At 55.0% G+C, this 24823-nt stretch overlaps 1 protein-coding gene across 1 annotated transcript in view; it reads right to left on the reverse strand.

Annotated features, from left to right (window-relative positions):
• The window catches only part of Mroh2a (maestro heat like repeat family member 2A), a 36467-nt gene that overhangs the window by 4851 nt on the left and 6793 nt on the right, over positions 1-24823 (reverse strand). Inside the window, 29 exon segments of the mRNA XM_048344334.1 lie at positions 605-719; positions 804-944; positions 1049-1239; positions 1349-1508; positions 2934-3088; positions 3457-3609; positions 4156-4274; positions 4984-5061; positions 5064-5106; positions 5760-5794; positions 5797-5863; positions 8897-8992; positions 9299-9407; positions 10927-11006; positions 11587-11709; positions 12047-12199; positions 13284-13406; positions 13592-13711; positions 17695-17802; positions 18177-18229; positions 18493-18634; positions 18929-18969; positions 19769-19919; positions 21850-21960; positions 22246-22365; positions 22932-23008; positions 23579-23692; positions 23852-23930; positions 24128-24220. Of these exon segments, the coding sequence (XP_048200291.1) occupies positions 605-719; positions 804-944; positions 1049-1239; positions 1349-1508; positions 2934-3088; positions 3457-3609; positions 4156-4274; positions 4984-5061; positions 5064-5106; positions 5760-5794; positions 5797-5863; positions 8897-8992; positions 9299-9407; positions 10927-11006; positions 11587-11709; positions 12047-12199; positions 13284-13406; positions 13592-13711; positions 17695-17802; positions 18177-18229; positions 18493-18634; positions 18929-18969; positions 19769-19919; positions 21850-21960; positions 22246-22365; positions 22932-23008; positions 23579-23692; positions 23852-23930; positions 24128-24220 (3150 nt within the window).

Consider the following 24823-nt stretch of genomic DNA (forward strand, 5'->3'; position numbering starts at 1 on the left):
ATAAATAAATAAAGATGAAAAGATTTCTGATCAAGATTGAAGACTGGGAGGAATTTATCTCTTCAAAAGCTGGACGTAACGTTCGGGAAGCGGCGGTGGGGGAGCCGCCACCGGTGAGAGCTTCTTCTTGGCGTTCAGCAGGGAGAAGGTAAGTAGAGGGAGTGGTGCTGGGGAGGAGTGTGCCCGCCCCCAGGCGGAAGCCCGGCCTGTGGTTGGACCACGCCAGCTTCCGGCCACGTAGGAGTGTAAACAAATCCCTTCCTGCTGTCGTTTTGTGTTGGTTTGGTGTTTTCTTTGGGGTGGGGGGGTAGTACAGAGGAGGCAGCACATGAAGCCTTCCCAGCCGGAGCTCAGGTGCCTTCTCTGGGTCCCGGGGAGCCCCACTAACCTCAGCCACCCCGGTTGCTTCACCTCCCGGCTGGGCTGTCTCAGCCTCTGTTTCCCCTGCCGTGCCCGGCCGCGCTAACCCAGGCAGCGCGTGAACGAGAGCAGGCAGGCGTTTGCGCTCCCGGAGGGGCTCGCCCGCCTCCCGCAGAGTCTGGATGCCTTCCTTAGACCCCCCCCCACCCCCCCGTCCACACCACACCGGGTCCGGGCACCTCACTTCTACACAGACCGCGGCGCAGCTCACGCGGCAGCTCAGGACGTCGGAGCCCAGGCCCCCGAGCACCAGCTCCGACAGCCTCCGCTTATGGGCCTCCATGTTCCGAACGCACAGCCTGCGCCGGCGACAAGGGGTGTCCCGGGGTCAGCGAGGTCACCCCTCTACCCACGCCCTCTGCCCTCCGCCCTCTGTGCCCCACCTGGCCAGCAGGCTCACGCCCTCCAGGAAGGTCCCTCGGTCCTGCAGCAAGGCCCACACCGACGGCTCCTCCCCGGCCGCCTGGGCCAGGGGCTCGCTGCTGGCGCTCCGGAGCAGAAGCTGCAGGGACTTGATGGTGACCCTGGAAGGAGGCGGGGTGGGTGACCGGCGGGGCCTCACACCGGACACACGCGGAGAGGGCACGACTGAGGCGAGGCCCCCTGGGCTCCCCCCGCCCCCGTGCACCTCTGCAGGCTCGTCTCCTTGGGCAGGGGCCCCGCGCGCGCCGGCCTCCAGGTCTTCAGCGCAGGCGAGGCGGCCTGGGGCCCGTGGCTGCTGCTCAGCTGCAGCAGGAAGGTGTAGATGAGGTCAGGGAACAGGTCGAAGGCGTCGTCCTTGTCCATCTTCTCCAGGAGCAGGTAGATGGCACACTGGGTCTGCCGAGAGAAGGGCGGGGGGGAGGGGGGGACATGGGAGGACCCTGCCCGGAGACCGCCGCCCCCTCCCCCCCCCCCGGGAGCGCGGCGCCCGCCCCCCGGGACTCACCATCAGAGGGTCCACGGCGGCCAGACGCCACACGTCGGCCTTGGAGGCGGCTTTCATCTTGGGGGTGAACTGCAGCTGCAGCCGGCCCAGCAGGCCTCGGAGCACGGTCCTCGCGAAGGGCGCGTTCCCCGCCACGGCTCGCCACACCTGCCTCAGGTGGCTAGCCAAGGACAGGCACGGGGATGGTGGGCCTCTGGCCCCGGCGAGCAGCCCTCAACCTAGCCTACGACCGCACGCCGAGAGCCGCGTCCCCACCAGGTGACGCGAGCCGCCGCAGACGCGGACTCGGGACCGGATTCCCTGCCTCCCCGCCCAGGCCCACGGCTGGGTGGCCCTGAGCTCCCCACACCGGGAGACGTCCACGCGCCCCGGGGGCGTCCGAGGCGGGCACAGACGCTCTGTCAGCTAAGCTTCCGGGCACCTTTGAAGAAGGATGCTTTTCTTTCTGTATGACACAAGAAGGGGGACTACGGCGGGCTGAGATCTGGTCCCCCGAAATGGCCGCCCCGCTCCTCACACCCAAGCCCACGGCTCTGCTGAGAAGGAGAAGGCCAACGTGGCCAGTTCCGCAGGTCCAGAATCTGGTAGCTTTTCAAGGGCGACGGCATCAACATGGGCACAAGCAAACTGCCTATCTGAATCCACAGACTAGGCATGGGGAGGGTGACCTTAGCAGAGGGGTCCAACGGGTGAAGAGAACAGAAACCTCATCCCTACAGCAGCAAGACACTCAACTCTACCGACAGTCCCTTCAGTGGGGGGGGGAGACCCTAGGGTCTAGAATGCAGGCGGATGACACTTTAGTCATCTTGTGTGACCTTGACCTGAAGACCGGCTAAGTCCCAACCGGGCTTCTGACCCACAGAAAATGTGAGCTAATGCATGAGAATCCTCCTAAACATCTAGACTGGTGGCTTTTGTTACACAGCGATCGCTAACCAATACAGCTTTTGCTGAACCCAGTGAAAGCCAGCGTGATGTGGCTGACAAGGGCAGCAGGATCTAGCTGTACACGGCTGGGAATGCGCCACACACCGCCCTCCCCCCCCCTTCACCCCAGCCTGCTCCTGGGGCCATAACCTGGGTAATTCATCAGTTCTTGCCAGCCCGCTCACCTGGGCCCTCAGCGGGGCTCTGTGTGAGAAGCAGCTCCCCAAACCCACTCGCCACCTTTGAGGGTTCCCTGCCCACGCGGAGGAGCCTTTTGCAGAGACAGAGCAAGAAAGAGCGGGGCGGTGGTGCTCATGGCTAGAGCTTGGGCCACTTCATCTCCTGGGCCACAGGCGAGTCCCTTCTGCCCTCAGGTGGGACGGGCTGCCGTCCCGCAGGGGCTTGTCTGAGATACCGAGGGGTACGCGCCCGGGAAGGGAAGCACCGACACAAAGGGGACAACCCGGGTACGTGAGGGGCAGGATGCAGCGTCCATACAGGACGGGATGGAAGTCCGGCTCAGAATCAGCGATGCACCCAGGCGGGCGCCTCCAGTGCAGGACCCAGGGTGGCGGGGCAAGGGGACCCATCTCCGGGCGGGACCAGGGACTGCCCAGCCCTCCCAGACCCAGGTCCCCGCCTCCAGGGCACCCACCTCTCCATGGGCAGGGGCTGCCTCAGGAGCGAGGTGAGGACAGTCTCCTGGTGGTGGAGCGCCAGCAGGAGGACGCCTTCGATGAGGGGCCGCCGCACTTCCGCCTGGTCCGCCACCGGCAAGTGGGCCAGGATGGCGCCCAGGACCTCGGCCACCTGGGAAGAAGGTAGGGGGGGTCACGGGGGGGGGGCACTCCCGTGGGACCCCGCCCCCTCCAGGAAGGACGATGGGCAAGTTAAGCCGCCGGTGTGCTGCCCGGCCGGGCCTTTGGCCTCTTCCTTGGGGCCATGGATTGGGCATCTGGGGTGGGGGAGGGTGGGCCTCCGCTCTCTAGCCTCCTACTGACCAGGTAGGTTACAATCGGACAGATGGCCTTTCGCCTTCTAGAACTCTACTTCCTCCTCCTCGTTAGCCAAACACGGCTCGGGGGAAGGTGGTCTCAGCCGGTACGGCCGGACCCCATAGTCAGGGTGCAGCTGTCAGCCCCAGCCCACCTCTGGGGTCCCCTGCTGGGCTCCGCCACCTTGTCCTCCAGCTCCTTGACGCGCATCTGGAGGAAGATGCCTATCCAGGTGACGGCGGCCCTGTCGTGCGGCGGGTCCATGGCCCCAATGTGCTCGCAGAGCTTCTCGATGAGCGAGACCACCTCGTCGCAGGTAAACTCCATGCAGAACGCCTGGGGCCAGAGCAAAGCCCAGTCCCAGGCCCGCTCTGGCTCCTCCCCTTCCTCCCATCCCCGTGCTGGCTCCTCCCACTGTCTCGCCCCTCCTAAGGCCCCTGTGGCGTGGCCCTGCTCCCCTCGATCCTGTCTCCCCTGCTGGAACCTCACTGCGCCGCCTGCAGCCCGCACGCCCCAAGCCCTGACACCTTCCCATTTGTCCCTTGGCCTCCGCTCCTGAGGCGGAAGTAACCTGGCCACGCCGGCTATGTCCTGACTTGGCTGGCTTACTCACTGGTGCACCGTTAGCACGCCCACGTGCCCCAGCCCTTCTGCGGGGCTGTCTGGACGGTTCCTGTGGCTCCATCCACACTCGGTGTGGCAAATCCAGGGGCCTCAGCCACTGGGGACCTGACCGGCTGGGGGCCATTTCAGCACACGTGGCCTCGGGTGTACCAAAGGCCGGGACCCCCGAAGGAGATGTGGTAATGTATGTCCAGCCGGAAGGGCCCTGACCCCAAGAGATGGCCCCTGCGTGGCACCCCAAGGCCAGCCGATCGTCACCTTGGCAATTCTGGAAGAGGCACAGAAAATCTTCTCTGTGTCCGTGCCCCGCAGGTCCTCCTTGCATTTCTCCAGCTCCCTCTCCTTGGAAGCGTCCCACAAGGAGCAGGTCTGGCTTGCTGTTGGGGACACAGCGTTGGACGCCATTGGCTGGGCAGCCTGGCCTGCGGCGCATCTAGGTGTCTCGTCTCTTTTTGCCTGTGCTCTGCTGCTCCTCTGAGCGCTGCCCACGGCTCAGACGAGGGAGCTGCTCCACCCCAGGCCCAGCTCAGGCCAGTTCTTGGTGCTCGCGAGTTGACTTTATCTAGCACGTGTTCTCAAGAATCAACTAGCCCTGGGCCTCTCCTGCTGCGAACTTTCATAGCCTTTATTGAGCTCTCCTGCTTGGCATTCTCTCTCTCCTCTCCTTTCCTCTCCTCCCCCCTCCCCCCTTCCCTCCCTCCCTCTCCCTCTCCCCTCTTCTCTCCCTCTCTTCTCCTCTCCTCTCCCTCTCTTCTCTTCTCCTCTCCCTCTCCCCTCTTCTCTCTCTCCCCCTTCTCTCCCTCCCTCCCTCTCCTCTCTCTCTCCTCTCTATCCCTCTCCCCTTCCCTCCCTCCCTCTCCCCTCTCCTCTCCCTTTCTCTCCCTTCTTCTCTCTGTCCCCTCTTCTCTCTCCCTCTCCCTCTCTCTCTCCTCTCCCTCTCCCCTCTTCTCTCCCTCTCCCCCCCTCGCTCTGCCGGCCCCCCATTTTGTCCCTCACCCGCTCACAAGCAGGCCACTCTTGCTGGCAGTAGCTGGCCCCACACTGACACCCGCATGCCAGCCCCCTCAGAGCCCGCCTCGCCCGTACCGTGAAGCCCTAGCAGGGTGGACAGGACATCGCTGGAGGTGATGCGGGTTCTTCTGTGGCTGTCACAGGTGTACGGGCGATGAGTCCGACAAGCATGCCAAACTGCCCCAGCCTCAGGGGCATCTGAGGGACGGGAGACCCCAGAGCTGACACCTCTACCCCCATCCTCACACGCGCCCCTGGGCCCGCACGGGGGCGGCTTTAAGGGGATCACGGGAGGGAGAGCTTGGCTCTGAAAACATTTCTCTGGGGTCACAGAGGTTGCTACCTCCCACCCCAAGGTCCACACCCGTCCCTGAAGTCAAGAGCAAGGCGAGAACACGGCCAACCAACACAGGAAGGGAGACATCCGGTGAGGGCAGCCAGTAACTCAAGAAGACACTGTGTTCTAGATCTTGTGCTGTCTAGGGTACTTGTCAAGCTTCGTAAAGCCAGTGACTTTGTAGTGATTCCTCGTCTCGTTCTAAGCAAATGCCTTATCTCCTGTGTGGTCTGTACAGCTCTGTGGCCTGGGTTTGTTATTGTTTGTGGTTGTTTTGTTTCTCAGAGGTCTTCCACCACTACAGGAACCTCATACCCCACGAAACCTGATCGGAAACGGAATCACTGGCCCGTCCGTCCTCTTAGTCCCTCACCCACCACGGAGCCCGGGCTCGCTCAAGGCAGCCTCTTCCCAAGGGACTCTTCAGGGCAGAGTTTGATCTGGGAAGCGTTCCCTCTTCTGGACAGAGAACCCACCTGCGGGAGGCTGGGGTGGGGGGCGGGGGCGGACTCACACAGACGCTCATCGTCTGGATGTAGATCTGCATAGGTGGAGATGGAGGTGCATGGCCTTCTCCCGCTCCCATTCTTTCTCCGACAAGATCCACTTCTCCAAGAGCTACGTGCAAAGCCCGGAAGATAGAAGCACGCGTGACAGCAGGCCCTGGCCCGGCCGGTGTCCGCCTCCTTTGTCCCTCCCACCCAGCTTAACCTCAAATGCCACTGCTTCTGAAATGCTTCCGGGGTCGGGGGGGGGGGGGGGGAGGTTGGGTAGAGCAAGAGGAGCTCAGCCGCCTCACCAGAACGGGGTTTGGCATGGCTGCAGCTGTGTCAAGAACACAGTCCACCCTGCCTCCTAATGGCTCGGGGGTTGGGAGTGAGGGGAGGCGTTCTAACAACGTCAAACTTCACTTCAGAACGGGGGTCATCGTGGTTGTGGTCTGGGTATTGAATGGCCCCGGAGGCCACGCGTTGAAGGCTTGATGGCACCGTCAGGAGGCGGTGGAGCCGTGGGGAGGCGTAGCTTAGTAGAAGGAAGTGAGTAGAGAGTATGCCTGGATGGAGCCTGGCTTCTCCTCTCTCCCACCCACTACTTTCCAATAGTGGGGGGGGGGGAGGGGGGCAGATCCCTCTCCTGCCAGGAAGCTCTGCCTTGTCACACAGACAAAGCAAGGGAGCCAGCCAGCCCCGGACGGAAATCTCTGAAGCCATGGGCCCACATGGACCGTTCCTTCTCTTGGGTTGACTCTCTCAGATACTTCGCGACGGATTCATAAAGAAAACACCACAGACTCAGGGTAGGGTGGCTCACATCTGTAGACCCCACCACTTAGAAGGCAGGGGGCCGGAGAATGGTGGTTTAAGGCCAACAGGAACAAAAAATGTTGGTAAGAGCCACCTCAATCAATAATCTGGATGCGGTACACCTCCCCTGTCGTCCCAGCTCCGCAGGAGTCATGGGCGGGAGGTCTAAGACCCTACCTGAAAAACCACTAAAGAAAGAAAGACGCAAGGATAACTCAACCTATCACTTGTCTGCCTGGAAAGCTGCATTCAAACCCCAGTACCAACAAAAGAAAAGAAAAAAAAAAGGGCCATATAGGAATCCTAAATGGGTATGCACTCAACAAAATTTAAAAATTAGAGAACTTAAAAAAGAAATATTCAAACCCATAGTCAGAGACATCAGTGTCTCCTTTTCAATAAGTGATGCAATAAGAAGACAGCTTTTCAGAAAGTATAGAGAAAACTTGAATACTACCAATCAACTTGGTTTAAAGGACATACAGAAACACTCCACCAAACAACTTCAGAATATTTGCCAAATGCACAGGGAATATTTACCAAGATAGGCACATCTGGGCAACAAACTCAGTGTCAATCCACTTAAAAGGATTTAAAGCATACCAAATATGTCCCCAGACAACATGGGAGATAATTTAGGAATCCTAAATAGGAAGATCTCTGGAAAAATCCCCAATTATGTCTGGAAATTTCTAAATGTGGGTAAAAAAAAAATCAAAGAGAAGTTAAAATTCATTTTGAACTAAAATAAAATTAGAACACAACAAATAAGAATTTATAAAATGCAGGGAAAAAAATCTATGGACTTTCACGATCTAATCCTGACTTTGAAATTTATTATAACATGACAGTTGTCAAGATAGTTTGCTCATTGGAAGGAGTGGCATTGGTCAGCATGCATTGTACTTATGACCTGACGTGGGAATGGAAACTTCTTTGTACAACTACTTGATAATAAAAATTTTAAAATAAACAAGAAATACACATACACAAAAGACTGGTGTTGGTGTAAAGAGAGACAAACACATCTGTGAAGCAGAAATAAATGCGCATACACATGGTACTTGGCTGTAAAGGTAATTCAGTGGAGGAAGAATAGTCCTTCCACCAAATGTGCCAGGGCAGTTGGTTATCCATAGCAACAAAATAAAGACAACTTTATTCATAGCCCCCATCAAATAGTAATCAACTCAAAATACAGATTTAATGTGACAGCTGAAAATATAAAACTTCTTGTATAAGATGTAAGAGAAAAACGTTGTGAGGGAAAGATTTCTTAGACTCGCCACCAAAAACCATGAACCATAGAAGAAAAACTAGACTTCATCAAAATTAAAATGTTATTTTCATCCAAAGATACTGGGGTCAGCTGGGTGCCAGGGCTCACACCCGTAGTCCTCACTACTCAGGAGGATGAGGTTTGAGGATCATGGTTCAAAGCTCAGGTGGGAAAGGCCTGAGAGTCTTATCTCCATTTTAACCACCATCAAGGCTGAGGTAAAGCTGTGTCTCAACTAGTAGAGTGCTAGCCTTGAGTGAAAAAGCTAAGGAACAATGCCTGGGCTCTGAGTTCAAGTCCTAGTACTGAAACACACACACACACACACCTTGGAAGATTAAAGAAAATACAAACCATGGGCACTAAGACATTATCTGAAAATGACATAACTTATGTATTTCATAATACATATATTCATATATTTCAGAATACATATCCATAGCGATATCTCATATAATCAGAATATATGGAACTTTAAAAAACTCAATAATTAAGAAGCAAACAACTCAATTAAAAACTCAAAGGATGACAGACACAACACAACAAAACAAAACACCTGCGTAGCTGTTCCGGATTCCAAGAAGGAGGAAGAGACAACTAGAATCAGTGCCACCCGGAGCAGATCCCTGGCACGGCGATCGAGAATGGAGTGGAAACAAGTAGTGACGTTTGAATATGGGTCTCAGATTTTCACATAGCATTGCACCCACCTCAGAGCTCCTGGTTTTGATCACTGCTTGGTTGTAATCTAAGGGAGTGCGCTTTTCTTAAGGTCTGCAAGGACCCTCTCATGCTCCCAAAGGGGTGTGTGTGTGTGGTGTGTGTGTGTGTGTGTGTGTGTGTGTGTATGTGTGTGTGTGTGTAATGGGAAGGAGCAAGCAAGAGGAGGACGGGCAAGGCAAATGTGGTAGAATATTAAGAAGTGTGAATATGAGTGAGAAGTCTCTTTGTGTTCCTCGTTCAATCTTTCAGCGTGTTGGAAATGTCACTGAACTCACATGGCAGTGCTCCCCACAGCCCGAGCCTCAGCCCCACTCCCTGGGAAGGGCCCCCTGTGGGGTCACTCACGTGCACCATGTCCTGTAGCCCCTTGGGGTCGGGCTGCCTCCGCAGGAGGCACTCCATCAGCTTCTCCAGCGAGCTCAATGCTTTCGCATACAGGGTCTGCAGCCAAAAGAGCGCTGGGTAGCCTTGGGCTGTACCCCACTTCCCCGCCCCCCACTCCCCCACCAGGGAATGAAATGGCGCACACTCTTCCCCACTGATGACTGGACCGGGCTGGAATAAGAAATAGGCTCTAGTCTGTTTAAACCACCCGGGTTTCGGGGATTCTGCGATGGCACCTAGCACGACCTGAATGCTACACAGCGCTGGCCCTGAACATGGTGAACTAGGAATGCGGGATCTGCACCTGCCGAGACGAACGTCCAGGGTCTCACCGAGCAAAGGAGGAGGCCCAGGGGCACCCACCTTGATGGACTCATTGTCTTCTTCTGGGGGTTGGAGAGAAATGACAGAATGTATACTGATATCCATCAGCTCGCTGCTTTCCTCTGTGGAGTAGAAAGGCTTCAGTGTGCTGGGGAAAGAGGCAGTGACAGGAGGCGTGTCACCGGGGAGCCGAGCCCCTGCAGGAAGGCAGGTGTGTTGCACGAGGGAGCAGCTGACTTGCCGGCTAGGGGTTCGGGCACAGCTCCTGCGGTGATGGCCACCAGGGCTGCACCTGTGACTGAGGCAGGATTTTTGGAATCCAAGGCCTACTTGGATCTACACACAACTTCCTGCTTGGCTTTCCCGGCTCTGAGCCTCCCTGATCACAGCCGTGGCCTCTGCCCTCCGTCCCCCCCCTCCCTCTCCAGGCTGGCCCTGGGCCAGGAGTTTTCAAGGGCTGTACCCGGAGTCGCCGCAGTACCTTGGATTGGCCATGGACACTCTTCCGGCCTCTGGAGGAACAGCCCGGCCATGTGTCCATGAACCTCCTTGCTTAGAGCTAGCTGATTGGCACATGCCAGTTCGGTCTCCTTCTATCCCATTCATCAAGTTACGTATTAGTTACCTGGGAAGCTTTTTCATAACTCCCAAAGGCCCCTCCCAGCTCCAGGGATCCTTCTCTAAAACCACCTGGAGTGGAGCCTGGGCAGGGCTTCTGTTGAGAGTTCCCCAGCGGTTCCACCATGGCGCAGGGCTGAGAGACGTCATCCCACCTTAACTGGAAACTCGTCATCCCACCTTAACTGGAAACTCCAGCTGCCTGGTGGTGCTGTAGACCACACTGGGCCGGAGGCCCCAGCTCCCAGGCAAAGCTAGACCTCCTGCTTAAGCCCAGACTGCAGGTGCAGCGCCAGGGCTGCAGCCGCCCCCGTGGAGAGCGTGGAGAGCGCGTACAGTCCCAGGGCAGAGCTGTGTGTTCATCGCAGCCCCGTCTGTGGACTTGGGGCTGTCTGTGGTGAGAAGGTCACCTAACACATTTTTCCTCACTCAGCTCTAACCTCTAACTCTGTGTGTATGTGTGTGTGTGTGTCTTTTTCTTTTTTTAACAAGTCCCTGAAGGTTGGGGGCAGGTCTTGCTAGCATCCTGCATGGAACAGTGCTCGGTTGAGATGGGCATATTCTTAATCTTTCCATCTGCTGCCTCTTAGGGCAGTAATTCGCTTCTGCTAAACATCTAAGGAATCGATCTTCCGGTATGCTGAGGTGTGCTAAAGATGACCCAAACACGAATGGAACAAATCCCTAAGTTCTTCCCTCTTCCCCTTCCACCCGCAGGCGTGATACCACACCTCGGATAAACCTATCAATAAATGCCATTCAATATGTTGGCTGAGGCCGACACAACTTGAAGGATGCTGTCTTCTTACGATGTTTCTATAACATCACTGTCATGATTTCTTCCTCATCTACCCAGGAACTGACGATCCAACTGCCGTTCACCTCCCCAGCTTAATGTTCTGCTGGATGTTCTGGAAAGGAGCCGAGCTCCTTGCAGGCTAGGAGGTAACCCGGGTGTGTGTGTTGGGGGAGAGCTGCGGAGCTGAGGGGGCGTGGAAGGGGGGGGGGGTTCACACACGGTCCCCATCTCCAGCAGGGGTCCAGCTCACCTCAGGTGGGAGAGAGTCTCTATGGCGATTGTCCGCACAGGAGTCACCAGATGGTCCACAGGTTCTGCCTTGATGATGGCCTGCCCAGAGGTCAACTAGAGGTCAGGAGAGGCCAGCGTGGCAGCTGACGCTGACCACAATGGCGACTGTCCTCCCAGTGTTAGTATGAGGGTGACCAGGACCTTTATAAAATGCTCTCCACGCACACCTCTTCCCTGTTTTCCAGGCTCCTCTGGCCCTCGACAGGGCAATGAGGTGAGGAGGGACCCGCAGTGGGCGGGAGGATCTTTGCCCAGGGCCATCAGTGGCCTGCTCTGTGTTGCAGAGCCCCAGGACCTCTGTTCACACCAGACCCAATGCTTGCTTCACAGAGCAGCCCCGGGGCCAGCTTCCCCTGACCACCACCAGGAGCAAGTGGACTGCACGCCCACCCCGTTTCCTCTCTCCTTCCTGGCGATGAAATGCTTTATTCCTTTATTTATATGACAAAGCTTGTGAGAAGCCCAACAACGAGCTCAAGGTGGGAGTGAGAACAGGGGGGCTCCGCAGGCCTTTGTCCCCCCCAGGTTCCCTCAGAAACTCAAATGAGCTCAACACGAGATTGCTCAGAGATGAGAACCCTCGATCCCCCCACGGCTGAAGACCCCCGTTCTGGCTTACCAAGATAAGGCCGGTCAGAGTCGGCTTGTGGGCAAACTGGAAGTCGCCCAGGTCCCTGATGCTCCTGATGGAGTTGGTGACCTGCACCACGCTCTTCATGAAGGCCATCTTGAGTCTGACGTCCTGCGCCCAGAGCAAGGGTGAGGAGGAGGCTCTGTTGGTCAGGACCTGCCCCCCCTCACTCGCGGCCCCTGCCCCCACTGCTCATTCTATCCCTCAGCAATGGTGCCTCGGTATCTGCCCTAGGGGAGGGGTGGGGCGGGGGGAAGAGCACTGCACGGAGGACGGCGACAGAGGGATGGCAGCTCCCACCTCCCCAGCTTGCCGCAGAACCACAGAGGGCAGCGCAGGTATGGGCGGCAGACTGTCCAGATGCCGGCCAGATGGGGATGTCCTAGCTGGCGCATCCGGTGTGGGACCCAGGGCAACTGTGCTGCCTCCGGCACCAAAGACAGGCTACCTGGCAGCTACTGCAGTAGTGGTGGATGATCTTGGCGGTGATGGGGCTGTCCACGTGGGTGGGGAGCAGCTGGGGGTGGCAGTAAGAGGACACGCAGCTGTACATCACCATCAGGGCACTCTTCACGCTCTCCCGCTTCCAGGGGTGGTCCTTCTGCAAGGCATGGAGGGAAGGGAGGGCCTCTGAGGGGCAGGGGTCGCCCAGCCCCTGACACAGGGCAGGCACCCCCCGGGGTGGCAGGTGGGAATGCATCTGGTCACATGACCAACGTGGCTGTGAAGGGACTACTAGAAGGACTTCACCTGGCTACTCTCTGGGAACAGAAGCGCTCATTCGTTTACTCATTTGGGGTACTGGGCAGGAAACAGTGAGCAAGATACATGAGGACCCCCCCCCCAGACGTTTCAATCCAGTGACATGTGCCCAAACCAGCCACCAGAAGTGAACAGAAGGCTCCTGTGCACACTCTTAGGCAGAGGCTACCTTCACACCGTCACTGGCACGAGGCCAAATGCTAGAGATCCGGAGAGAACCAGTGGCCTTGGCCTTGCTCGCAGGGCAGTCTGCGTAGGAGGCGGTGCTGGAGGCCATCAACAGACACCACTTGAGCTACGTCTCGAGCGACCATCCAGGTCTCCTGTTTTACTGGGAAGCAAATCTTGGCAACGTCTCCATCCTCTCCATTCAACTACCCAGATGCCGGGCCAGGGCAAGGGTCGGAGGTCAAGGCCAAAGACAGAGGCGTTGGTGACTCCTTCGGGCTTCCCACTGAGGATTCGGCCAGCCTATTGGACCGTGCCCTGGGACAAGGAGGGGTAGCGCCCGGAGAAGGTAGCCCAAGGCTCAGTTCTCAACTGCCCAGGCTCTATGTCTGGACAAGCTTCCTTGTCCCCTATAAACGGTGGGGATGTGGCCCTCCAGACATCCACCAGCAAGGAGGGAGGCCTGGGCAGCACCCAGGCGGGGTGTTCAGCTCCCACGGGACTGGAACGTGCACTCGGGGATCTTAGGCTGCGCTTCCAGATGCTGCGATTCTGGCAGTGTGTCTGAGTCTTAGGATGGTTTTGCAGCTAACCAACCGCCAAAGCTCTGAGGATTCTAATCTCAGTCACTCGGGCGGCAGGAGACAGAGAGCGGGAACCGCTCGCTGAGACCTAGCAAGCACTTTGCCTCTGTGAACCAAGTGCTGTCCCCCCAGGGGTCCTGCGACCCAGCGGTGGACCGCAGGGGAGCTTACCCGCCAGGCGCTGATCTGCCACGACTGCTCCGACTCCTGGATCTTCTCCTCAAACTCACAGAGCACGCTGAGCACCGTGTTCACCTGGCCCCGAGCACACAGGCCGAAGCACAGGATCACGCCCTGCGGGAAGACCCAGCCAGCCGGATGAGGGCAGAGTCAGGAGAGGGTCCCCCGCGCCCCCCCCCGCACCCACACACATGCACCCCCAGGTGCATACATCGAGTGCACGGGTGTACGCGGGTACGCGTTCCCGCAGGGTGCGGGGCCGTCTGGTGGACAGGAGGGGACTGCAAGCATTCTCTCACCTCCCGGTCAAAGTCATTGCCATAGTCTGTCTTGTACAGCAGCTCCAGCAGCTGCACCTCCACCCTGTTGGCCTCCAGGCCCATGGCCAACGAGAAGCCCAAGGCCCGGTACAGAAAGCCCTGGAGAAGTAGAGAAGAGCTCAGGCTTTCCTATCACGGCCTCCAGGAGGCGCTGTGGGGGCTGTGACCGTCCCTCCTGGTTGGTCGGTTTTATGTTGGGTAGGTTTGGGGGCGGGTTTTGTGGGTGTTTTTTTTTTTTTTTCTGGTTTTGTTTTTGTTTTTTCGCTTCTGCTCTCAACGTATACATTTTCTATATTCTCTAGAATATTCAGGCTATCCTGAGGATTTTAGCAAATTGTCCACTACATAGGTGCAGCCAAAGTACACTTAGAAACCAATTTTTCCACCTCTGTCCTGACATAGTGTATTATCATTGAGAGGAAAGAACATTTCTAATTTTTTTTGTTTCTTTATTAGTCATGTTGATCCTCTTTCTCATAAACTATTTTAGTTCTTTGAAATTTTTGCTGTATTTTTTTCTGATCCGTTTGTTTTTGTAAGAATTGTGTTTGTGCATTTGGAAGTATAATAATCATGTGTTATTTCATTAAATCCTCACAATAACTTTGTTGTATTTAGAGATGAGCAAACAAGCAGAAAGTAGAACTGAGATTTAAAATCAAGCAGTTAGTTTTTCTTCTCTTTTCTCTTCTTCTTTTCTTTCCTCTCCTTTCTTCTCCCCTCTCCTCTTCTCCTTCTATCTCCCTTCTCTTTTCTTCTACCCTTTCTTCCTTCCTCCATCCCTAGTTGTTCCACAGTTTCATTCCATACACTGCTGTGCTCTAGGACAACAAATCCTTCATCCGTGCACTTCTTTTTCCATACGTTCTTACTATAGTCTCTCATTTCTCACTCACGTGAACTTGGAAATACTCTTTGTCAAGTCTCATAAAACTGTAACAATTCTACAAACACTCCTTGACGTAATTTGTCACAATCCCACAAACACACCCTGAAGGAATTTCGCCTGTGTCATAGATGAACTGAGGCCCATGGGTTCATGTACCCACTGCGACTTTCCATGGAGGAACAGGAGGCTGAGTGTTTATCCTCCCCGCTTTCCCTGTGGTCCTAGGGTGGAAGCCCAGGCCTCACACACGACTGGCCCACACTCTAGCACTGAGCTACCCCTTCGGCCCTCAGACCCACTTTCTGCATCCTTACAATGCGTTGTTCGTAGGGTGGCCATGTTCTCCTATGTTCCATATTTCACCTGCTTATATAGCTTCCATCGTGTTGCTACTCTGAATGGGAACTCTCTCCACTTTATTACTTCTTTTGTACACAGGGAATATAATGATCTTTGTATCTTAATCTTTGGAAAGGGCTAGTCTGTCTGTTAGGATAACAAGTCTGGTCACTACTGTCAGCCACCACACAAAGAGATGACGGTCTAGATGGGGGTCCTCTGTTGCAGCCTCTAATCAAGACTTTTCAAGTTATTTGAGCCACATTAAAAAATGTTTCCTGTATTGGTCTTAAACTGGTTGAATTATTTTAATGTGGTTGGCTTGCTCATTAGATGCCATGTACAACTTCCCTTCAAATATACCACAAATTAACACCTGATAAAAGCGTCTACCTACAAGTTGTAGGACCTAACCGTGAAGACAACTATAGGATACCCCTCGCTATCTGGCATTTTACATGCTCAACTATCAAGTATTCAATAGGTCTAATTTTTGTTGACACCCATAGAAAACTTTAAAAGCTTTTTATTGAAGTTTGTAAAAATCATTATTGAGATATGGTTCATATGCCAAAGAACTCATCTGTTTGAAGCACAAAATTCCAATTAGTGTGCTTACAGCTGTGCAAGCATCATCACAGTCTAAGTGGAGAACACTTTATCATCCTCTTAAAGAAACCCCATGCCCATTTGCAAGTATGCCACGTTCCCTTGAACCACAGTTTACTTTGTGTCTTCATGGATTGATCTGTCTCTGACAGTTTTCATACAAAGAGAATCGTACAACACATGGTACTTCTAGTCTATTATGTCTGACTTCTTTTATTTAGCATGTGATGTTTCCATGGTTCGTGTAAGGGACTGCTTGTATTGATATTTCATTTCATTTTATAGCTGAATACCATTCCACTGCTTGAAGAAACTGCCTCCACTTCCCTATTTGCCCACTAAGAAGACATTTGAGTTGTTTTTACTTTTGGTAAATAGTGAATAGTGGCACTATCAATGTCAACCTGCAAGTTTTCACGTGTACATAGTTTTCTTTTTCCATTTTCATGGCCATGTATAATGAGAAGCAAGATTGCTAAATAATGTAGTGCTATGTACTTACATATTTAGGAAATATCAAACTACTTGTCAAAGCTAATTTACACTTCTACATCCCCACCAGCAGTATGTAAAGGCTCCAGTTTCTCTGTATCATTAATAACACTAGTTATTATCTTCTTATTAAATATATCTAACAGATATAATGCAGTGTTTCATTATTTTGTTAGCGATTTACATTCCCCTAATAATAATGACACAAACATTTTTTTCATATACTTCATAGCTATTTGTGCGTCATCTTTGAAGGAGCCTGTTTAGATTCTTTGTCTATTTTAAACGGATTTGTTTTTATTAAGGAGCTGCTATGTATATATTTCAAATATATAGTTTTCAAATATTTCTTTCATTCTATGGACTGTCTTTTCACTATGCAGTTGCTATTATTTTCAGCACAAGATAATTTTTATGAGAATTCAGTTTAATCTATTTTTCTCATTATGTGTTTTTAACACTATTCCTAAAAAGGCTTTATCTAACTCAGTCATGAAGACTCATGACTCTATTTTCTACTAAGATGTTTACACTTTTAGCTTTTATATTCAGTTCCGTTATCCACTTTGATGAATGTGTGAATAGTGTGAAATTGGGCTCTAAATTCATCCTTTCACTTGTGTGTCTCCAGTTGCTCTACCTTTGCTGTTGAAAAGATTTTCCTTTCCATTTTGAATTGTCTGGGCATCCTTACTGAAAATCAATTTACTCTAGATGTTATCTTATTTCTGGGCTTTAACTGTATTCCATCAATCTAGATGTATACCCTCAGGTTGGTATCAGACTCCCTTGCCGACTGAGGTGGTGGAAGAAGTCTTTTTTTTTTTTTTTTTTTTGGCCAGTCCTGGGCCTTGGACTCAGGGCCTGAGCACTGTCCCTGGCTTCTTCCCGCTCAAGGCTAGCACTCTGCCACTTGAGCCACAGCGCCGCTTCTGGCCGTTTTCTTTTTTTTTGTTTTTGTTTTGTTTTTTTTGGCCAGTCCTGGGCCTTGGGCTCAAGGCCTGAGCACTGTCCCTGGCTTCTTCCCGCTCAAGGCTAGCACTCTGCCACTTGAGCCACAGCGCCCCTTCTGGCCGTTTTCTGTATATGTGGTGCTGGGGAATCGAACCTAGGGCCTCGTGTATCCGAGGCAGGCACTCTTGCCACTAGGCTATATCCCCAGCCCCTCTGGCCATTTTCTGTATATGTGGTGCTGGGGAATCGAACCTAGGGCCTCATGTATCCGAGGCAGGCACTCTTGCCACTAGGCTATATCCCCAGCCCGGAAGAAGTCTTGAAATGGGACGTGTGATTCCTCCAGCTTGGTTCCTTCTTATCATTCCATTAGCTACTCTAGGCCTTTGACATTCTTATATGGATTTGGGACCAGTTTGCCAGTGGGGCCGGTTGAGACTGTGATGGTAGCAGTATCGAATATATAGATATTGGATTGTCCTCCAATCCATGAACATGGGAAGTTTCCCTCTTACTTAGATTTCTCTCATTGCCTTCAATGTTTTTTAAGTTTCTAAACATTTTCTTTAAATAAGTCAACATTTTTTAAAAGAGTAACTTTTTTACAAAGAAATACACATACGTAATCATGAACCAGGAACTGAAGGGTAAACTAAACCTCAGTGGGCATGGCCATTGCCTTCTCTCCACAGGACCCTGTACGATGGCCACGGGTCCAGTTGACACACACACATCATGTCCCCGCCCCACCCCCGAGGTTCCCCTCCCCAGGGGCACCCCCTGGTCCTGTGGGATGAACCTTTTCCAGAGAGGGGCTGCTGAAGTTCTCGATCTGGTTGTTCAGCTCTTTGCTCAGGCGAAGGCTCCAGCTGGTCCCTCGGGTCTTCTTCAGGGAGTTTCTCAGAAACTAAGGAGGTAGAAGACACTGGGGGTCAGGGAATGCCGTGTAAGGCTCTCTAGATCATTCACTTTGTACAGCCCCCCCCCCCCAATCTAGCACTGACACCCTGGCTCTGGGTGTATGGGGAATAACTGAGATCTGGGGCATGGTGGACAAGGTACAACCCTTGCTATTTTCCCTAGTAGTTGGTTCTCTCCATTTTTCCTTGCTGATAGAGCCATAGTTCATACTTGTCAAGTTTTTTTTTCAGATAGAAAGAAAACATGTATTCCAGGGGACCCTAAACACGCCAGCTCTATGGAAAGCCTCTCCCGTGTGTTCCCTTTGCCCGCCCCCCCCCCCCCCGCCATCCTGTTCTCAGACAACTGGTCGCTCTTTACCTGGATTAGCTGGTCCTCCCACGCCTTCTGATTCCAGGTGAACTCGGTGTGTTCTGCAGGAGCACGCGCAGGGGCTCACGGCATGCTCCCCTCTGCTGCCCACTCTGCCTCAGCCCGGCGTCGGGGCCCTCCATGGATGAGCCCGTCGTACACACCAGCCATCTCCCCCACCCCCCCAACACCCCGCCTTCCCAAGCTGCTCCTCAAATTCTCTGGACCCAAGTAGTTGGGACGGGTCCCCCGAGGGCCAGGGCTTCCGCTGCTCCAGGCACACGGTGAGTGGCCCCGAAGGCTCAGCACGCGGGCAGCACCTCACCTTCCAGGTACCGGACCAGCAGCAGGATGTCCACCTCCCACACGTCTGCCATGGCAGGTGCGATGCTGTGGCGCAGGGTCCTCAGGAGGTTGAGCATGGCGAGGCCCCGGCCCTCTCCTTTGTAGGGCGAGGACATCAGTACCTGCAGGGCACAGGGCACCAGCTTGGGGCCCTCGTTCCCTGGCTGGGAGCTCACAGTCCTCGCGGTAAAGGGGGCGTTTGAACGGGGTGGTTCTCAGAGCCCAGGGATGAAGAGGCTCTCTCCAAGATAGACAGCGGGTACCGGGGACACTGTCCTGACAGCGTGCAGCTCCTCCAATGCACCTGGCTCCTGCCCCCCCCCCCCCATTGGAGCCCTGGGAACAAGAAACTCAACAGAGAAAGGCCACGGGGCCCGGCCTCACCAGGACAGGGAAAGTACGAGTCGGCCACTCACCAGCAGACGGGCCAGCAGCTTCTGAGGCGCAGGCAGCTCCACTGAAGGAGGAGACGCAGCTTCAGCCAAGGCCGCCCGCCCACACCAGGACAAGCCCCGTGTTCCCCGAGGGCGCCGTGGTAACTGGGACATCGTGTTCCCCCAGGAGGACTGCACTGCCTCCCCCCCCCCCCAGCAGGAGGGAGGTCATGCTAACGGGCTGGGTTTACAGGATGCGTTCTCGGGTCATGCCCGCTTTGTAGCAGATGGCAGGACTTATCATGATGATTCTGCTATTGGGAACTCTGGCCTCTGGCCCAGCCTCCCGTCTGCCCTTCTCTGCAAGGCGCTGGAAGCCGTTTGAGAGGAAAACTCACAGAGCTTGCCTTGATGGGCTAGGGGAGGGCAAAGCCTGAGAAATTGCGAGTGTGGGAATCAGGGCTGGAGTCAAGGGTGTGAGGGCCACAAGGAAGACCTTAGGCCGCTGGGCCTCTCAGATCAGAGACTGCAGGCTCTGCTCATTTCCATCCCTGGAGACTGACAGCCTACATCCCTAGATCACCTCCACCACCAGCCAAGCCCTGCCTGGGAATCCACAGGTCCATGAGAGCAGCCTATCTTGGAACTAGAAGTAGGAAGGAGGGACAGAAGAAAGGGGAGGAGCCTGGATACTGCAGGGATATGCTAGAGGTGACATACACTTGAGAGCCGGTGCCCACACTGTAGGGCTGGTTTTCACAGGAATTGGTTGGGACACCTATGGTCCCTCTAGTTGGGAAGTTCGGGAAAGGAATGGAGAGGAATAACAAGGAGCCACCCCACCTGCCCAATCCCGCCAGCCAACACAAGGCCGCTGCCCACCAAGCTTGTTCTTGCCGGTCCCATTGGTGTCCACCTCCTTCTCCTCCTGGAGCTGGTGCTTCGCCAGGTTGGTGAGGCTGATGCAGATGGGCGTCAAAGCCTCGGTGTAATCCGTCTCCATGATGTAGCACAGGAGCCTCACCCAGAACTCCTGAGGCAGGGGCGGGAAACGGACGCCCAAGATCAGCTGAGCATGTCCCACCGCCTCCGGGGAGATCAACCCGGCTCTGCCTGTCATGCAGCACGACCCAGCACCCCGCAGTCACCCTATACCAGCTTTCCACGGACTCTCCTGTCAACCCCGGCATCTACGGCAGCCGCCCAGCCATCCCGCCTTGCGCTCTGCCCAACCCATGCCCCTCCTAGCCTCAGCGCAGCCCCGTGTCCAGCCCGTCCTCTGCATCCAGTCCCTCCCCCGCCAAGTCCTTTGGAGTTGCATGCCGGGCAAGTGACCTAGATAGACCTGACAGCTGTGATAGATGCATTTAAACCAGTCATCCAACCAGACATCAGTTAGCGCTCCTGTGAATGAAAGCCCATGCTCAAGAAAGGAGAGCATCGTGAGCGAGTGGTCCCATCCAGACAGCTGAAAGGCCTTAGGAACGGAAGAAGGGGGAAGGGATTCCGCCACAAGACTGCAGCTTCCCTTCTGGCCTGCAGCTCCAGCCTGCCGTCCCGACCTGTGTGCTTCACATTGGCCAGCCCAACGTGGCCTGAGTCAAGTCCATGACATACACAAGTCATGTCTTGGGGCTGGGAATATGGCTTAGCAGTAAAGTGCTCGCCTCGTATACATGAAGCCCTGGGTTCGATTCCTCAGCACCACATATATAGGAAATGGCCAGAAGTGGCGCTGTGGCTCAAGTGGTAGAGTGCTAGCCTTGAGCAAAAAGAAGTGAGGGACAGTGCTCAGGCCCTGAGTTCAAGGCCCACGAATGGCCAAAAACAAAAACAAAACAGAAAAGACATGTCTTGCCTTCTGTTGGTCCCATTTCTCTGGGAGAGCCCTGATAGATACAGATTCTTAGGTCCCTATTGTTTAAGTGATAAACACCCCTAGGTAACTGAGGTCTTCTTCACTCCTACTTTTAGGAATTTAGTACGAGGCTCCTGCACTACCAATAATAAGTGAGGGGCTGGGGATATGGCCTAGTGGCAAGAGTGCTTGCCTCATGTACATGAGGCCCTGGGTTCAATTCCCCAGCACCACGTATATAGAAAACGGCCAGAAGCGGCGCTGTGGCTCAAGTGGCAGAGTGCTAGCCTTGAGCAAAAAGAAGCCAGGGACAGTGCTCAGGCCCTGAGTCCAAGCCCCAAGACTGCCCCCCCCCAAAATAAATAAATAAATAATAATAAGTGAAATAATTTAATCTGTTGCAGCCACTAGGACTAGTCTTCTTGTCCCTGGGTTCCTCTGGAGAGGCACACGGTAAATTACAAAGCACATTTAATCCTGGCATTACTGTTTACCAACTCTTATTTTCTTCCTCTGTAAAATCAGGGTAATCAGAGAACCTACTTTATAATTCAATGAGGTTATGCATGTGCATACACTCATACCTGCTACACATAGGTCTGTGGCTCTACAATCAATCTCATTCATTCTTCAATAAAAGTAAGCTGTCGCTAGACAGGAAGCATTTCTTCCTATCTTATAGTTACGTCACAATTCACTGCCATGAAAAGTCTACGTTTGTTTCTCCTATAACCTATGAACTCCTGGTGACCACAATGAGTTCTCTTAGTGCATACCTGTGTACCTTTCATGTAGTAGGAACTTTGCTGGGTATTACCTTACACATAAGTCAAATAATATGTATTGAGGCCCTACTGTGTGCTGAGCACTGTCATGGCATCTGGAGAAAGAGTCGGTTCCTACTAAGGACCGCTTCTAGAACTGGCTTTGGAAGGGAAGCGCTCAGGGAAGTGGAAGAGGAAGTCTACCAGGCAGGGAATAGGAAGCGGGGTGGGGGAAGTGAAAGAACTGGGTTTACTCGGCTCCCCTGCTGGCCTTCAGTGTGCAGAGGAGGTGTGGGCGGGGGGGGGGGGCTGACCACTGGCCAGGAAGTGGACTCACTCACATTGGTCATGCCACGGACAGAAGAGGTTATGATCTTCACAGTTTCCATGGTAACCTTATGGACCATCTTCTCCTCCAGTTCCCTCTTATAAGAGCACTTCCGGTGATTTGTCTGGAAGGCAGAACCAAAACGCCCCACTGGACTGGCAAGGTTGTTCCCCTCGCTCCCCGCGAGGCCTCCTGCCGGATTCCGGGACCCAGGATGCTCAGGGGCTCAGCCTGGGCCTCCTGCCTGGAAGGCAGGAGCGCATCCTTAGCGCAGGTTCTCCGCGTGCCTGTGCGCTTACGCCACGAATGTCTACACAGGCCCAAACGCAAGTGCACTGAGTAGTATTGTTTGCTCAATGCTCTGGAAACTTCCAGAGTGCAGCTCCTCCTGCGTGCAGGGGCCACTCACCAGTTTGTAGGTGGATAAGGTCAGCTGCACAGACACGTATTTCAGCCCCCAGCCTTTGATCGTCTCCTGGTGCCCAGACAGAGCCAGCTGGCCAATGATGCGCAGAATGGCCATCCTCACCTGAGGGGCCGGAGACGGGGACTTGCTGACCGGGTGGGCTCCTCCCTAGGGACTCAGCACCAAATACCCAATCCTTAGGCATGAGATGCGGGTAACGCGGGGTGCTCTGAGCTGGAAGGGGCTTTGGGGATCACAAGGTTTCTAGGCCACTCTGTTCGCCGTGGTCTTTCCTAGGAAATACCCCGTTATGTGCCCGGGTGGGCCCACCTGTACCCTGCTTCTAGAAGGGCCTTCAGCCAGAGCCTGAGCTCTACTCCAAGCTGCCTGTAGTGCCTTTCCTGTGTGTGTGTGTGTGTGTGTGTGTGTGTGTGTGTGTGTGTGTGTGTGTGTGTCCTTCAGTGACTTTTCTCACTTCCATTGAAGACCTTACACCAGCCCCACACAGTCAGCAGCCATCACTGAAGCTGGCCTCTCCCCTCCCGGCAAGGCAGAGCACAACCTGAAGACTCCGGATCCTTAGCAAGAACAAAGTCCCAGGAAGACCCCCAGCCCTCCCGGGCCCCGCTCCCCTCCCCCTCCCCTGCCCCGCAGAGCCGCTCCCCTGGTGGGGTCCCCAAGCCCGTCACCTTGGAGCGGCCGTCAGAGAGGGTGTTCTTCACCACCCGGATGGCCAGGCTGATGGCCATCGTGTTCATTTCGGGCTCTGAAAGAGGAAGGCCGACCTGGAGGGCTGCGGCTGAGGGTGGCAAGTCCTTGTCACCTCACCTTGGGACCCTTCCCCAACCTACAGGCTCAGGGGGAGTTTCTTAGGACCTTTGCTGGCCAGCCTCTCCCCCCGGCACAACCCTCTGTGGGGGCCACAGTAGCAGTCCACTCTTGAGCCCAGAGGGCATCTTTACAGCCGACTGTCTTGGCCACTGCTTGGCATGCACCTCATAGGACTCCAGTGGGCCACCCCGAGGGCAGGGTCCCCACGGAAGCGTTAGAGCCCCACGCTGGTTCTCCACCTCATCACAGCTGTGGGCGGGCAGGGGAATTACAGAGCCCCTCCCTGCTCCCACTGCCTCCACGGCGGGTGAGACCGAGAGCCAACTGCGCCTCCCCGCGGTGCTGGTTGGGCTCAAGGTTAGAAAATGCTTTACAGCCGAGAGACTTGGCACCTTTGGCCTCCGTCCCTGTCTACAGGAGAGGAACCGGCAGTGGCCCGCAAACAAGCGAGGCCCACCTCCCCTCGCCCCCCCCCACCCACCCCGCCCATCCCTCCTATGCTCACCGTCCGCGCTCACCACTGCTCTGATCAGATTCAGCGTCCCCACGCGGACGGCCTCCTTGCTCGCCTCCATCTGATCGAAGAAGAACTTCATCAGCTGCTTGGGGTAGGAGCGAGCTGCAGGCAGAAGGAGCACTTTGGTCATGTCCACTGGGCCCCAAGCCAGCCGAGGGCAGCAGCCCCCAAACCTAGGGCTGGGAGTGCCCGGGACCCTGTGCAGAGCCGAGGGTGGGCTGAGCAGCCCTGTGCGGGGGGCGGGGGGGGAGGGGACCTCACCGAGGGCTATGAAGCAGTGCACAATCTCCATCAGGTTCTGGCTGCTGAACTGATGATGGGCTGGGGCCTTGTTGCACACCTGCGGAGGGGGCAAGGGGGGAGGGGAGGCAGATCACGAAGAACTGGGGACCCGAGGGCAGCCCGGCCTGACGATGCCAGCAGCTCAGCAGGTTGCAAGAGGGATGACTGAGAGCCAGGGGCCCAGTCCCCTCCCACGGCTGCTTCCTGCTGACCCACCCTGCGGGTGCCCACGCCAGCCAGGGTCGCTGGCCTTACCTGCACGTGTAACTCGCTGAACATAGGGTGCAAGTGAATTTGAGGGATGGGAGTATGGGTGGTGACGGACATTTCTAGAATCTGCCTCAATACCTACAACGACGGACAGAGGGGTGCATGCAGCCTTCACCTACCCGGGGTCCGACTCTAGACCCTTACTGCTGGGCAGGTCATTGAGTGGGTGGTGCCAGTGCCCCCTGGGGGGGCCGATGGGAAGCAGGGCCACTTAGCACGCCTTCGAGGCCCCTTGTGCCTCTGCTCCTGGTCCTTTGGGGTGAGCCCCATTCCGTAGTCAGAGCGGTCTACGGTGGGCCCCTAAGTGTGTGACGCTCCATTCCGTCCCTTGCACTGGCAGTGCAGCGCTGTGCCCTGCCTGTCGACCCGTGACCCCTCCCAGTGTCCGCTAGCCCAGGTCACGACCCCACTTGGAACCCTGCAACGTTTCCACCTTGCGTGGGTTGAAGGTTGTGGGGGGGGGGGAGGACGTGTTGAATGGTACCCCCAAATCCATGCCAAGCTGGGAACTCGGCAATGTGCCCTTATGGCGATCAGGTAAGGATCTTTAGACTCGGACAGGTGTTAGTCGTGGATGTCATAAGAAACCAACACAAGGTCAGGGACCTTCAGGACCCCCAGGTCTGGCCCTCTGGGAATGACGGAGTTCACCGCCCACCTGCCCAGCAAGGGCCGGGGCTC

The sequence above is a fragment of the Perognathus longimembris genome, chromosome 4 (genome assembly GCF_023159225.1).
Source record: "Perognathus longimembris pacificus isolate PPM17 chromosome 4, ASM2315922v1, whole genome shotgun sequence".
Classification (NCBI taxonomy): Eukaryota; Metazoa; Chordata; class Mammalia; order Rodentia; family Heteromyidae; genus Perognathus; species Perognathus longimembris.